Source organism: Rhea pennata, chromosome 19, assembly GCF_028389875.1.
Source record: "Rhea pennata isolate bPtePen1 chromosome 19, bPtePen1.pri, whole genome shotgun sequence".
Taxonomy (NCBI): domain Eukaryota; kingdom Metazoa; phylum Chordata; class Aves; order Rheiformes; family Rheidae; genus Rhea; species Rhea pennata.
Window position 1 is genome coordinate 7,315,851 of NC_084681.1, and position 15,716 is coordinate 7,331,566.

General features: G+C 66.2%; 1 protein-coding gene across 1 annotated transcript; it reads right to left on the reverse strand.

The window, feature by feature from the left end:
* Positions 1-1,852: 1,852 nt before the first annotated feature.
* GRIN2C (glutamate ionotropic receptor NMDA type subunit 2C) lies at positions 1,853-15,094 on the reverse strand (the record flags this gene model as incomplete). The annotated part of the gene is given in 20 exon segments (XM_062592108.1): positions 1,853-1,894; positions 1,896-2,171; positions 2,173-2,277; positions 2,279-2,437; positions 2,439-2,651; positions 2,653-2,886; positions 2,888-3,040; positions 3,591-3,823; positions 4,403-4,590; positions 4,837-4,997; positions 5,279-5,508; positions 5,599-5,724; positions 6,370-6,523; positions 7,352-7,520; positions 8,042-8,253; positions 9,005-9,119; positions 9,479-10,071; positions 11,452-11,875; positions 12,328-12,482; positions 14,894-15,094. Coding segments are annotated over 20 exon segments (4,143 nt in total), but the record flags the coding sequence as incomplete, so codon positions are not given.
* Positions 15,095-15,716: the final 622 nt, after the last annotated feature.

Consider the following 15,716-nt stretch of genomic DNA (forward strand, 5'->3'; position numbering starts at 1 on the left):
GGCACTCATAAACCGCAGCCTGCGGCATCCCAGGGTGGCATGGGTGCCAGAACCAGCTGAATTAAAAAGTGATTGATTAGCTGCTTTCACCAAAGAGAAATAATATCCCTCAAGGGCTGTTAAGCACTAAACTGCCCAAACCGTGGCTTTGCAAAGCCCTGCGCGCTGGCACCAGGACGACTACGTGGGCCGAGCTGTGCCCTGCGCTCGTCTGGGGGGGGGGGGGGGGGGGGGGGGGGGGGGGCAGCGCTCCTGCCCCACGCAGGCAGAATGACGGGCAATACCCCGGCAAAGCGCTCGGCATTGCCCCGCGCGGAGGGGTCGGTGCCAGGCGCCCTTTTCCAGCCGGGATTTTTTGCTGCCCTCCCCATTGCAGTTTTAGCATGTAAATAAGTTTTGCGAGGGGCACTGCGGTGGCGGGGGCCGGGGCCGGCTGCCGCCCTCGCCGCGGGCCCGCGCAGCCTCCCGCGCCAGCGCCCTTCAATGAAACATGAGGCAAAGCCATTGCCGCCGCGGAGTCGCTGGGGACATAACTAATTAATTAAAACCGTGGGTTGGGGATTTTTTTTTTTTTTTTTTTTTAAACAAAAGCTTTTCTTTGGCTCCCTTTTGTTCGCACAGCTCCCACCGGTACCCCGCTCGGGCCCAGCCGAGGCTGCCGCGCTGGGGCACCCATGGGTGCTGAGTGCTGACTCCTCGGGCTGCAAAGCCACGCGCCGGGGACGCCCCCCCCTTCCCACCCCCGCCCCCCCCCCCGGGGAGCCGCGCGGGACCCACCGGGTTTATTTATTTATCGGCTTTATTTGTACGTCGGCTCCGTCTTCCCACGCCAAGATGCCTTCGGTGAGGCCGCCAAAGCAATTAGGAGACAATTGCGGAAATAAATAAGTAATGGGAATTAAAGCGCCGGCACCAGAGCGCGGTGGCAGCGCGGCTGCGAGGCCCGGGGGGGGGGGGCTGGATTTAACCCCAGCGGGGGGGGAGGATGGAGGGGTGGCCCGGGGAGGCGCCTTTTTTTGTTGGTTGGGTTTTCTTTTTTTGCTCCTCAGCGCTGCAGCAGCTCCCAGTTGCACGCTGTGCCCCCTCCCCAGCCGTTGCCCCCCCGCCCCGGCTGTGCGCTCACCCCCGTGCACCCAGCAACCCAAAGGGCGGCTTCAAACTGGGCGGCAGTGGAAGGAGCTGTAGAGCAGCTCCTCGGCGAGCCGCTTCTCCGTGCGCCCCGTGTGAGAGCAGCCGGGACGAGCGCCGGCGCCTCGTGGCACCACGTCCCTGCAGCAGGGCCCCCCCACCACGCACCCCACGCACCCCCCCCCCCCCCCGGCTCGGCGGCTCCCCGACTTTCCTGCCTGCTCAGGGCCGACCCCGGGGAGCTTCGGCTGCGGGTGCCCCCGGCGCGGCGCGGCGCTGCCCGTCCCAGCCGGAGGGGCCGAGTGCAGCCGGACGGAGGCACGGTCCCCGGAAAGGTTTAAAACGGCTCTTTTTAATGACCTGGACGCTCGTGTTTGCTCATCCCCCCCACCAGTGTCCAGCCGTGTCTCCCCCCCCCCCCCCCGCGTCCCCGCGGGCGCCCGCCGGCGGCAGCGAGAGCCTCGGGGCACCTGCGCCCAAGCCCGTCCCCGGATGGGGGGGACCCGTGCGGGGGGAAAGCGCGGGAAAAGGTCACTTCTCGGGCCCCCCCACCCCCAACCGGGGGCTGGTGCAGAGGCGGGCGCAGGCGGGGGGCACCCGCGGCACCGCCGAAGCACCGGCCCCTCACACCTCCGACTCCAGGCTGGAGACGCGGCGCCAGGAGCGGCCCGCCGCCGGCCCCCGCGGCCCCCGGCGGCCCCCGGCGCCCCGTCCCCGCCGCCCGCGGGAAGGCCGGCGCCGCGCGGCTCCCGCAGTCCCGGGTAGCCGCTGTCGGGGCGCCCGGCGCTCCGGCCCGGCGGGGACCCGCGGCGGAGGCGTCCCGGGTAGAGGGGCAGGGTGCCGTCGGCGGGGCGGGGGCCGTGCCGGCACGCTTCCCGGTACGAGGGCAGCCGGGCCCCCGGCGGCGCCGGGCCCTCGGCCGCGGGGCCGCAGCCGGCGGGGAAGAGGTCGGGCACGTCGGCGCGGGCGGGCGAGCTGCCCCCGCCGCCGCCGCGGAGCCCACGCCGCCTCTCGCCCCGCTCCCGCGCCGCCCGGCACGAGGCCCGCGCGCCGGCTCGGCCTCTCCTGCTCCGCCGCCGCGCCGGCCCCCGGCCCCCAGGCTCTGCAAGTCCTCTCGGCTCCGGGCAAGGAGCCGTGGGCGCCCGAGGGGCGGCCGGACAGGGCTCCCCGCCGCCTCCTCGGTGGGCGCGGAGAGCAGCCGCGGCAGCGGCGCCGGGCGCCCGGGCCCGCCGTCCCCGTAGAGCGCCGGGGCGGTTTGCAGCCGGTCGCCCCGCGCCGGCGCCCGCTTGTGCTCCCGGTAGATGTCCGGCAGGGGGAAGCTCCCTGGGCGGCGTCAGGGGGGACAAGGCGGCACCCACGTGGTTGCCCATCGGCGTCTGGTCTCGGCCGTCCCCCTCCGGCATGGTCTTCACCAGGAGGTGGGGGAAAGCGCCCGCTGCGGGGCCCGGCAGTGATACGTCCCCCGAACAGCCGCCCCGAAACCTCAGCGGGTGAAGGACGGGGGGCTGCTCGTTGGCCCCTCGTCCACTTCTCGTCCCCGGGAAGCCTGCAGTCCACCAGGACGGGCTGGGGCAGGCCTGGAGGAGCACCCTTGGGCACGTAGACCCGGCTGAACCTCTGCGGTGGGCCGGCAGCGGGGTGCCGGTGGGCGCCGGTGCTGTTCTGCACCACGAGCTGGGGTGTCCTCAGCGAGAAGGTGGTCTGGAGGCGCTCGCTGCGGCTGCTCCAGTCCTCAATGGTGCGCGTGGCGGTCTCCAGCGGAGCCACCCACGCTGGCCGTCGACACCATGTCCTTGGCGGCCTGCAGCATCTTCAGCACGTTGGCTTGGGCTGAGCCGGCTGTGACGTCGGGGGTGGGCGCCCGCACGGGGCTCGCCAGGGTCTGGACCCCGTTGAAGCAGCTGTAAATGCCCTGCAGAGATAGAGGAATCCCCCCGGCCCCGTCAGCAGAGCAGCTGGAGCTGCACGTCCACATCCATCAGCCAGCTCGCCCTCCTATGCACGGTTCTCAAATGCCACCACGCCAGCAGCTGGTTTGGGTGGGTCAAGAAGAACTGGCCTCAGATGACACGATCAGGCCAAGATCTCTGGCTATTAGGAAAGTCGAGATCTTCATGTGTGCCGTATCCTCTATCCTATCTGATCTCCACGCTGGGGACCCCATGCACGCCAGCTCCACAGACCCCATCCCTGCTCCCACCTCCACCACAGAGCAGCTCCTGTCCCACTGCCCCCCCCCCATTCCACAGACCAGTCTGCTTACATGACTGAAAAAGCCTGCTCGCGCTGCCTGCTCGTGGGCATCCCCAGCGGTGCCCTGACCAATAATGCATTTCAACACAAGCATCTCCACCAGCGAGCCCCACGCAGGTCCGAGGGGCATCAGCAAAGCCGTGCCCGCCTCCGCGGCCCGACAGGAGCAAACCTGGGCACCCCAAGAACCCCGGTGGCTGCACGCTCACCCTACTGATGGCCAGGAGGAAGTCAAGCTTGTGGGACTTGGGGACGGAGTGCCGCAGCTTCCAATAGACGAGGTGCTCCCAGGCGAAGACCAGCAGGCTCAGCCCCATGGCCACCAGCAGCATGTAGAAAACTCCAGCCATGTTGTCGATGTCGAGCTTGCTGCTCATCACCTCGTTCTTCTCATTCTGGCAGATGCCCGACAGCCACACTGTCTCCAGCTTCTGTGTCTCACCTGGCACCACACATGCACAGAGGCAGCGGGTGAAAAACTCCCACCCGAGCCACATCTCCCCAAGCACAGCTCCTGCCTGTCACCATCGCTGGAGGAGGACAAAACCACCCCAGAGCTGGTATCAGCTCAGCCCTCGCCATCGCCCTGCGAGATACTCATGCTTCTCCGAGGCCCTCTCCCTTCTCTCTTCTCCCCTCCATCTTCCTCCTCCCAAGTGCCAGCTAGATACACTCCCTGTCCTGTGATTTGCCTTCTCCTTCCCCCACCCCCAGACCCTCATATAACTTGTGTACGGTGTCCTCCAAGCTGACAGCAGGGTCTGAACCCCTCCAAGGGTGCCAGGGACCAAAGCGGCCCACGCCGAGGGAGGGCAGACGGCAAGGCCTCGTCCTCTGCTGTCCCTGGGCTAATTTGCTGTGCAAAAGGTGGGTTTCCAGGGGCTGGAAGACCTCATGTTGTCCTTTACAAGACTGAAATAAAGACACTTGAAAATGAAACCGGTAGCTTCTCTCTGCCAGCCAGGGCACTGGGGAGGTGGAAGAGGCCAAGGAGGAGCTGGTGGGGCTCGGTGCCACCCACCGTCTCCCAGGAACTGCAGCAGGGCCAGGTCGATGGCCCGCTTCCAGCGCGAGTCCTTCTGCAGGGCGATGCCGTAGCCCGTGGTGGCAAAGACCTTCCCGCTGCCGATGGTCACCAGCTTGCAGCCCTCGTCCTTGCCGGCCATGTAGTTGAGCACTGCCGCGTCGTAGATGAAGGCGTCCAGCTTCCTGCGGCGCCCGGAGAGGGCAGGGTGAGGAGGGGGCCGGGGGTACCGCCTCGGGGAGCCGCGGCCCCTCCGGGGCAGCCGGACGGAGCCACATGCTGCCGGATGGAGCCGTGCCCGACTCGGTGGAGATGCTCCCCGTTTGGGGGAGCCGTGCCCGTCTCGGGGAGCCGTCCCATATGGGGGGGGGGAGCTGGGGTCTGCACCCCCTTGGGGAGACACCGTGGCGGGGGGGAGGGGGGAGCCGTACCCCATTTTGAGGCTGGTGAGCGCGTCCTCCACCGAGCGCTGGTTGTACTTCACCATGTGGGTGTGCATGTCGGGGTAGTTGCTGCGGATGTTCCTCTCGGTGCTGCCGTTGGGCACGGTGCCGAAGCGGAACGGGGGGTACTGCTCCTGCGGCCGCTGAAACTGCGGGGGGAGCCCCGGGCGGCGGCGTCACGCGGGGCCCCCTCACCTGCCGGCGCGTGCACCCCCACCGCCTTTCTGAGGGAGAACAGGCTAATTTGCAGTTGTGCCAGGGCCCGGCACCTGCGCTGCCTTCTCCATCCCCGCTTGTGCCCACGGGTGAAGCTCCTTGGGCTGATCCCTGCTCTGCGCCCGACCTCCCTACCCTGGTCCCCCGTGGATGGAGAAGACGTGCGGGCCGGCGGCGCTGGAGCAGCGCCCGCCGCGTCCCTCGCGCCCCGCACCTTCCTGTCGCTCAGCCCCGACACCGTGTCGATGTACTGCTCCTGGATCATGAAGGCGGCCAGGTTGGCCGTGTAGCTGGCGAGGAAGATGACGGCGAAGAAGGCCCAGACGAGCACCATGATCTTGCTGGTGGTGCCCTTGGGGTTCTCGATGGGCACCGAGTTGTTGAAGACCAGGGCCCAGAGCAGCCACACGGACTTGCCGATGGTGAAGGAGGGACCGCCGGGCCCTGGCGGGGAGAGGGACGGGAGCGGGGAGCCGTCAGCCCGGCCAGGGCGGCCCCGCGCCCCCCGCCGCCGCCGCCGCCCCGCTCGCTCACTTTTGCCGCTGCTCAGGTTCTGGTTGTAGCCCACGGGGCTGAAATACTCGAAGACGAAGACGGTGACGGCCACCACCGTGAGGCACATGACGAACATCATCACCCACACGGCCGGGCTGTAGGGCTCTGCAAGGCAGCGGGGAGCCGCTGGGACGCGGAGCCCCGGCGGCCGCCCGGAGCGGGCACCGCGAAGCCGAGGGCCTCGGCCGGGGCCGCGGCGCCCTGCAAAGCCCTGCTCCGCCTCAGCGGGCATTTTGCTGTTTTTCTCTCGCTGGGATGCCCCAAGAAATCACCCGACTTTTCGTTCGGATTTTACCAGGGCCTTGGCCCATCTCCTCGCCTCGCCGGGCGCTTCGCCCGGTTGTTCTTTAAACCTCGCTCGAGCTCTCAGCACCCGCAGTCTCCTGCGCCGGGAAGTTCCCCAGCTCAAACACGGGATTTGGTGGCGGCTCAGCAACCAGAGCAGAGCCCTCGAGCAGGCTCCAGCGCTGGCAAATCCCCGGCTTCCCTCTAAACCTCCAGCGCCTCCAGCCTGCCTCCGCCGAGCAAGGAACGGAGAGGAAAAGCCATGCCGACCCCAGCCTCGGTTTCCGTAGTAAAAGGATTACTTACGGCACGGGGAGGAGGACGCCACAACGCTCCCGCGCTCGCTCGCGCCCTTGCAGCGCCCAGACAGGCCCTTTTATTTCGAATGACGACGACCGGCATTTCTAACCCACGTTTGTCAAGAGCACGGGAGGACCCTGCGTGCCCCCGGCCCGCTCTGCTCACCGAGGAAGGCGGAGGGGGAGACGGTGCCGTTGCTCCTCGCCACCATGACGCTGATGCCCGTCTCCACGAAGGGCACGGAGAAGTCCACGATCTCGGAGCGCTCCTCGTTGATGGTGAGCGACCCGATGGCCATGTCCGCTCGCCTGTAGTACACCTGGGAAGGGGCAGCCCACCCTCAGCGGGGGCGGCTCGGCGGCGGCGCCCGCCACCTCCCGCCGGCCGCCGGAGGAAGAGGAGGCGGGCTGAAGGCACCCAGGAGCGCCAGGATGTGTGATCCTCCTCCGGGGCAGCACCTTTGGGAACCGCCTGCGCTCGCAGCATCAGCCCGAGCCTCCCCGCGCCCCTCGGGCAGCAATCCCAGCGCTGGAGGTTCGAGTGAGGAATGGTGCTTTGCTGGCTGCCGCGGTGCAGCCGCGGCCGCGCTGAGCTGGACCGGAGCCAGCGCGGCCCGCGCTCCTGTGCGGACGAGGACGTGCCCGAAGGACCGCGCAGGGATCCCCCGGAGAAACTGGGCCGTGAGCTGGCCCTTGCAAAGCCCGCAGGAACGCAGGCACGCAACAGGCAGGGCTAAGGGACCCAGACGACCTTCTCCAGGCGTTTCCTCACCTCCTGAGTGCTTCATTTTGCAACCTTAACTTTTTTCTTTTTTTTTAAATATTGGCTTATTAAATTAACAGGGAGACCAACACGGCCAGCTGGGGGATGATGAGCTTTCGGCGCTCTGACCACCCCGCCTGTTCCTCCCCGCTAACCCTCAGGCATAATCCCTGGGATCTACAACTGCACCTCTGCTCTTTCTCACGCCGAATTATCCCCTACGCGGAGGGCAGCCAAAACCAAACGAGTCCAAATGCAGAAACTTTAACCCGTTTCAACAGGAAAATCCCAGCCCGGGCCCTGCCCCCAAGCAAGGCTGGAGAATGACGCCCTGGGACGCCTGGGGGTGGGGGGAATTTGGGGGACGAGCCCTGCCCACCCCTACCTCACCAATCATCCCGTTCCACACCCCGCGGACGATCTTGCCGTGTTTGCCGTTGGTCACCAGGTAGAGGTCGTAGGAGAACTTGACGGCCTTGGCCAGCTTCTTCAGGATGTCGATGCAGAAGCCCTTGCAGCACAGCTTGGTGTAGGGGTCTGCGGGGCCATCGCCGCTGAAACTGCGCCAGGAAAAGTGGGTTAGGACGTCGCCAGGCCCTCCTGGAGGTGCCCTGAGCACCCCAGGGGTTACACAGCACCCTGAGCCGCCCCATCCCCCCTTCCCCTGGTGCCTCCACGGTACCAGCTGCCCAGGGAGCAGGGCCAGAGGTGCTGAGCTTTGCCCCTGCTGCTGAATAGCGAATGGGTTTAGGGTGGTTAACCCCAAATGAGGAAGGAAGAGAAGCCACTGACGAGCTCCCCAAAGCCTCGGGGAAGCGGTGAGCTGAACTCCTGGAGCATCGCCCTGGGCAGGGGGCTTCAAGCCACACCATAGCTGAAGCCCCAGGTTGCAAGAGAGGAGCAGCTTGAGTCGCAGTTCAGTGGCGCCTCTCGTAACGAGGACAGCCAGAAACCCGTAAAACCTCCGCCCAGGCTCAGCCAGACAGCGTCCGCCTGCACCCGCCGCGTCCCTCTTCGCCTGCACGGCTCGGTGCCGCGCGGCCCGGGGGCCCCGCGCTGCCCCGTCCCCGCGCACCTTCGGGAGGAGTTGGTCTGCTTGCGGCAGGGCACGGTGTTGCGCACGCAGACCCCCGTGCTGGGGTCCGTGTTCTCCACGATGACGAAGGGCCTCTCCTCCAGCGTGGCCACCGTCAGGTGCCGGTTGTCGGCCACGGGTTGCAGGAAGGAGCCGTAGCGGGGCCACACCGGGTACTTCATGTGGATGATGCCTTTCTCCCACTTGCCCACCTGCCGAGGCGGGGAGAGCCCCGTCACCGCCCGGCGAGGCGGCAGCGGGCGCTCGGCGCCGGGAGTCCTGCCGCGTCCTGCCTTTTGCCCTGCGGGTCTCCCAGGGCTCGTTTCTGCCGCACGGCGCTGCGCCGGAGCTCGTGCCTCGGTCACGGCTTCCCGCGCCGCCGCGACCCGCCGGCACGCTCGCGCTCTGCTCCAGCGACCGCGGCGGGAGTTTTCCACCCGGGCCCCCAAAAGCGGGCTTTGTGCCAGCACCGTGAGCAAAAACATGGCCAAGTAGGAACCGAAATGCTTTCAAGGGGCAAAAAAAAGCTCCGCGTGGCTTGCGGCCGGTCTGGAGGCTCGCTCTTCCCCGAAGGCGGCCGTTCGCGGTTTGAAATCTTTTGGAACTTTGCAGCCACCGATTTGAGGGGGAAAAAGGAAAGGGAGGCGTGCAGCCCCGCCGCCCAGGCACCCCGCAGGCCGCCCACGCGGTTTTGACCACGAGGCAAGAGCCCACCGGGCGCCCTTCCCGGCCGCGAGCGTGCGCCGGGCGCCGGCTGGAGCGGGGCCGGGCAGCTCCACCACGAAGCTGCGGTAGGAGACTGCCGCGGGCTGCTCCGCGCGCCGGGGCTGGGGGGGTCCGCGCCGCCCCGCGTCGGCAGAGGCAACACCGAAGCCGCCCTCGGCTGTGCAGGGTGCAGCCTGCCCCGGGGCAGGGGCGCAGCCTCCCGCAGCCCAGCCCAGCGGGTCCCCCGCAGGTCCCTACCATCTCCCAGAGCCGGTGCTGGTTGAGCGAGATGACCACCATGGTGGGCCGCACCAGGTAGCCGCCCTCGTTGAAGGAGAAGTCCCTGTGCTCCCAGGTCACGTTGAGGAGGTGCCTGCCGGGGCGACAGCAGTGCCGTGAGCCTGAGCGGCCCCCGTCGACCCCGTGGCACATCTCTATCCTCCCTTGCTGCCGACTGGGGCCTCATGGCCACCGCTCCCGGAGTTGGACATGGTGAGACATGTGGGTGGGAGCAACCAAAGAAAGGAAAAACCCCACCGGCACCAGGGTCAGCCGCAAGCAGCCTGGCACCGTCCTGCTCCCAGCTAGTGCCGTGGCTCTGCCACCGGCTCCCTCCTCCTCCTCCTCCCTGCTCCTCCTCACTTCATCCACTGCAAAGCGAGGACGCTTGCAGCAACGATGCTCCAGGACGCCCCACCGTCCCACACGGAGGCTTTGCTCCCCAAGGCTCACCGGTAGAAGCTGCTGTTGGTGGTGGTGCTGGCAGGTGCCCGGCAGTCGCGTCCCACATCCGGGAGGTAGCCGTGGGCCCGGAAGAAGCTGGCCGCCCCCATGGCGATGATGGCCACACCATCCCGCACCTTCTGGCGCAGGCTCAATTTCCAGCTCTCCGTCACCACACTGATGAGGCCCACGGGGAAGGAGATGGGCAGCCGTTCCGTGTTGCCCACCGTCAGGCTGGGAACAATCCACACGTAGCCCGGCCCCACCAGGCCAGCCTGCTCCGCCATCTCAAAGAGGTACTCGGCCTCCTGGCGCGAGCAGTAGACGAGGAGCACCTGGGCATCGAGCTGCCGCAGGAGACGCTGCGTCCGTGAGTTGCTCTGCTCCTGGCTCATCTCGAAGGTCAGCACGTCCTGAAGCTCCCAGCCGAAGTAGCTGGCATCCGTGAAGGAGCGGATGACGTCCAGGAAGATGTTGTAGCCGGGGTACAGGCTGGTGATGACGGCAAAGGAGCCCCAGTCGTATTCCTCCAAGACCTTGAAGATCACCTGAATTTGCTGCTCAATGGAGACACCCAGCTGAAGGAAAGCTGATCCGGGCTCCTGCAGGAGAAGATAAGCCCAGTGGGGAGAAGGTTGGCACCCAGGTCCTGTGGCTGGGGCTTCTCGCCTGCAAACCTTGAATTCACCCCGAAGAGGAGCTCAGGGGGCTGAGAGCTGGTGAGGCCCCCTTTGACCAAAAATTCATCCAGTGCTTTCCAAAGCACACCAATAATTTCCCCTTAAATCACGAGCACGAAGAGGGGGGCAAATACTCTGCTGGGCGGATATATCCCATTCCAGCCTCTGGACCGCGACCTGCTCCCGGAGCCCCTTGACTGCGCCTTCCCTCCCACCCCACCTCCCCAGCCATCTGGCCTCTCATTAGCAAATCTTAATTGATCTGATTCTGTCTTAAATGATTCAGTGAACGGCATTTGCAGAAGGTCATGAAAAGGCAGCAGCGTTCTGCCGTGCTGATGGCCTCCATCGCCAGCCAAGTGTTTCTGCTGTCGGGGCGTTGGTCTGCCTGGAGTGGGTGAATCCCCAAGGGATTCATCACAGGAGAAGGGGGATCTGCAACGTGGCTGAGGAAGAGGAGGGCAGGCCTTCGAACGGGTCCCCTCACTGCCCCTGGAAACACCCGCCTTGGAGCAGGCTATAGAAAAATATCCAGTCTGCAGCAAAGTCACGGCTCTCTTACAGCCCCGTGGGGCCACACCTGAGCCCACTGTGCCCGCTGACACCCACCCGCGGCCCCGGGCAGGCTGGGGCGCCTGGGGGCACTTGCTGGGGCAGGGCTGACTGCCCCTGCAGGGCAGGCAGCCGGTCCCTGTCCAGCCTCCCCGATCGGGGGGGGGGGGGGGAATAACCTGCAGAGGTGAGATCCGGGGGCTAGAGCCCCCAAAAGCTCCGGAAAACCAAAATATTAAAACCAAAAACATCCAGACAGTGGAGTCAACGGGCCGGTATCAGTATTTGCAAGCTGCCTTGCCAAAATGCAAACTCCCCAAGCAGCGGGCTGCCGCCGGTGCCAGGGAAGGCCGGCAGGAGCAGGACCCCTGCGGGCACCAAAGCTGGGCAGAGCTACAGGAGGAGGAGGTACGAGAGAAACCCGGCCGGAGGGAAGCCCATCGGCGATGGCCCGCCGAGCCTGCTCGGTGCCCTGCTGCAGCCCCGGTTCCACATCTCCCGACACCGGGGATGCTGCCACCCCCTAGAGCAGCGGGGCAGGCCAGGGATGCGGCTGCCCTGGTCTGTGCGAGAGTATGGGAGATGGGCTGGAATGGACCAGGGAAGGTCCCATCTTGAGGTCCCCTGCAATGGGCCCCCATGGCACAAACCAGCAGTGACCCTGATGTCCAGCTCTGCCCCCCTTAAAAGGCTCTGATAAGCCCCATTCCCTCCATCCCCCTGGCAGGAGCCACCAGGGAGAAGTCTCACCTTCGGAGTGAGGACCACAGCAGAGCCTCCGCTGATGCTGATGACGGGGACCTGCATCTGGGAGGAGATGAAGTCCAGGATCTGGGCCACGGCCTCCGTCCCCACGTTGTCCTCAAAGACGATGCCGTGGATCTTGTGGCTGGCGAGGATGTTGCAGATCTGGGTGAGCAGGGTGCTGGGGTTGGTGTTGTTCACCACGACCGTGATGGGCTGGATCTCCAGGGGCATGTCCAGGAAGCTCTGGGGACTGAGGCGGGAGCGGATGTGCAGCGGGTAGGACGTGCCCCCGAACACCACGGCCACGTTGACCACGGGCTCCTCGGGGCCGGGCAGCAGGATGTCGGTGAAGACGGCCGAGCAGCCCAGCACCATCGACAGTAGCAGGGTGTGCGCCGGCGCTCTGCCCATGTCCGTCGCCGCGTCCCTGCGAGGACGGCACAGAGCCCATCACACCCGTGGCCCCCGGCGCCAAAACCCATTAACCCTTCGCAGCCGGAGCTCCCCGGGAGCATCCGCAGGAAGGAGAGGAGCCCCGAGGCCGGTGTGGGGAGATGCTCCTGGGGGGGAGGTTGGGGCGGCTCTGTAGCCCCGGCGCTTCCCCCAAGCCCCAGCCGGCACCGCGCGCTCAGCCGGAGTGCTCCCTGCCTTCCCTTCCCATCGCGATATATGTATGTATATATACGTATACGTCGCAGGCTGACGAGCCGCCTTTGGTTCCACTGACTCCCAGACTGAGCACCCAGGGTGACAACGCTACATATAAAACGTGGCCGGCCCAGGCACGGCTCTCGCTGGAGCTTCGTTCGGGGAATAACTCATTTTTGGCTTGCCGGGGCCGGTGGCCCGTTCACGCTGGCCCGTAGCCACGTCTCCAACAGCCAGGGACCCTCCTCCGCGAGCCGGCCGTGCACGGCGCCGTTTGAGGCGCCCAGCACCCGGGGCTGGGCTCTCGCCTCCGGAGAGGCCGGGCAGGGGTGCTGCCGCGGGCCGCCGGAGCGAGCGCCGGAGCGAGCGCGCAGCCGCCGGCGCTCCTTGGCCGGAGAGGGTGGCCGGTGAGTCATGCTGGCAGCGTCCCACGCTACGGCACGGCACCGGGGCGGGTCGAGCCGCTCGCTCCTCGCTGCGAATTTCCAAGTATTTTTAGTCCCGTGATAAATAATTCATCGGGAATCCAGCATCAGCTACAGGAGGCGAGAGGAAGGGGAACGCCGCACTGCCCAAAACGAAGCGAGCGCCCTCCCGGCGAGGCCGCCGGCATGTGCCCCGGGCAGCGCTGCACCGACGGATGGACGGACGGACACACTGCTCCCCTTGCCCCAGAGCAGCCCCTGCCCCGGGGCTCCGGAAGGGAATGAAGATCGCAGGAAGGGTGGAAATAGGGAGAGCGGAGGGACGTGGCCAGGCTCAGGATGCAAAGTGCAACGAGAGCCTCCGACGGAGCCGGCGCGACCCACAGCCCTTGTCTCTTAAACGGGAGCGAGCTCAAGAGCGACTGGGCCTGGGAAAATGCGATTTTGGAGGGAGGGGAGAGGAAAAGCAAACTGCAGAAAGATGACGGAGACAGAGGAGGAAAAATAGCCACCAAAGCCATTCCCCGCGTTCCCGCACCAGCCGGGCTGCGGCAAAGCTGCACAGGGCCCCGGGCAGCTGTAGGCAACGTGCAGGGTCTGCTCCCGGCCCGGGCGCCCGCCGGGATGCTGCACGGAGGCCAAGCCGGAGCCTGGCGCTTCCCCCCGCCGGCTCGGCCACGGCTCGGCAAGGGGCCACCGCTGCCCCTTGGCCGGCCAGTCTAGCGGGGGCTAGGGCAAGCTGGCCCATGTTCTGGGGCTGGAAAAAAGAATAAATAAAATCCCTCTGGAGTTTTTAATCCCCATTTTCCAGCCCCTTTAAGCAAGCACCGCAGAAGCACTTTCTGGGAAAATTATCGAAAAGGTGGATTTTGCGCCCTGGGCGCTGCCACAGGAAGGGACGGCTGCCGAGGCAGGAGCAGGGCCTCGCCGGGGCCGGGCGGCTGCCGAGCGTGTCCCGGCCGGGAGCCGGGGCTCCGCCATGCCTCGCCCCGGCCGCCTCCCCGGGGACCGGAGGGCCGGCATGGAGCTGTCCTGTTGCTTTGGCACCTGTTTTTTTGTTGCTTTGGAATATTTTTAAGCAGGTAAAAACCTTTTCCTAAACACAGTTTCACCTGGCAAATAAACACTTAGAGAAACCAGCTTTTAAAGGCACCAGTCAAGCTCTTACATTCCTGCATCCCCCTAAAATATCATTTTAATGCAACAGAGAAAGTTTGCTCCTAATTTTATACCTCCTTTTCGTCCTCCATCCACCCCTCCCTCCCTCCCTGGATCGGCAACGGAAGGCAGCCGGCAGGGGAGAGATCATGCAGATATTTCGACCTTAGGGACGGAAGAAATGAAGTCCTGAAATGCAAAACACCTCTCCGGGAAAGGGAAATCTTATCTCAAAAACCCTCCAAGCCTGAAGCCACAGGGAACACAGGGCGCACGGGGAGGCGAGAGGGACGGTGCTGCTGAGGGATTTAAAGGACAAAATGAACCCGAACCTCCAGGGAAGTGCAAGAGGAGCCGTGCCAGGGAGACCAGGGAGGGCACGGGTTTGCGTGAGGGTTCGTCATTGCCCGGATGAGCGACACCCCCACAGCGCAAGGACACCTCGGCAGAGCCCCCCGAAAGGCAGGAAAGCAGCAAAAATCTCCCCAAAGTGCCAGGTCCTCGCCAGCCCCTTCCTGCTGTCCCTGTCCCCACGCGGGGGGAATCCGCAGGGGAAAGCGCTGGCAGCCCCCAGGCCCCTCTGGTGAGCGCTGTCTCCTTTCAACCTTCATCTGCCACCAGCCAGCATCACCCCGCAGCCCTCCTCTTCCTCGCCGGCACCTGCGGCAGCAACAGTTGCGGGGCACCCACCGCGCCGCCGCGAAGCCCCAGCCGCCGGCTCAGGCGCTCGCGCCCACCCAAACGCGGCTTAGGAAGGTCGAATATGGATTAACCCCAAATAAACGCCAAAGCGTCCTGCCGCCTGCTGGGTTACGCAAGGCGGCGGGGGGACGGCGGGGCGGCCGGATGCCTCCTCTCCTTTTGCTCTCCTCTTTCTCCCCCCTCCCCCCAAAAAAAAGACAGAGCGAGATCCCCGTAAATTAAAGCCCTAAAATTAAAGCTAATCCTCTTCCCCCGTCGGAGTTTTTTTTTTTGGGGGGGGGCGGCGAGGGGCAGGGGACGCGAGTGGGGCAGGGTCGCGAGTGGGGCAGATGGGGTCGGGAGCCCCCCGCCGGGGGCAGCGCTACTTACGGGCCGCCCGCGGCGCTCGCTGCCTACATGTCCCGCGGCGGCGCGGCGCCCCCCGGCCCCCGGCGCCCCCCGGCCCCGGCGCCCGCCGCGGAGCCCCGCGCCCGCCCGCGCCGCCCGGCGCCCGCGGCGGGGCCGGAGCTGGCGGAGCCGCCGGTCCGGCAGGCGCCGTCGGTCCGGACTCGTCCTTGGAGGAGGAGGAGGAGGAGGAGGAGGCTCTGCAGCTGCGGCGGGAGGCAGGGGCGGGAGGGGAGGAAGGAGGGAGAGGCGCGGGTGTGCACGGGGGGGGGCCCCGAGCGCGCCCGGGGCCGGCAGGTGTCTCGGCGCCCGCCGCCCCCCCGCTTCATGGTCGCCCGGCGGCGGCGGCGGCGGCGGAGCCGGGACGGCCGGCGGGAGGAGGCGGCCGGGGGAGGAAGGAGGGGTTGGCACAAGGACGAGGCACACGTCCTCCCGCCCCGCCGCGGGCCCGGGGAGCTGCTGGGCTCCCTTGGGCCTCGCCCGCCTGGGGAGCCGGGGGGTGGGGGGAGCGAGTCCCCTTCGCCTTCCTCAGGAGCCAAAAAAAAAAAAAAAGAGAGAGAGAGAAAAGAAAAAAGAATAAAATAAAATAAAATAATAAAAAAAGAAAAACCTCAGGGCAAATCGGCACAGCTTACCCAAAGCAATCCCCCCCCCCCCGCCGGGCATCGCCTCCCCTTTCAACGCACCCCCCCCAGGACAGGCGGCGGGGGGCTGCAAGTGTCTGCAGTGGCGCTCACTGCCCCCCGGAAATACCCTCCAGCCCTTTGCTAGCTCAGCAGGAGGAGGCTGATTCCCCCCCCCCCGGGCCCCCCACGAGCTGCCCAGGGCAGCCCCAGCACTTTGAGGGGGGGGCAATAGAGAGAGCAAAGCCCTGGTGGGCAGCAGCATCCTCCAGCTGTCGCCAGGCCCAGTATTAAAGGGTCAGCTGATCCCGCAGCACTGGTTTAGAGC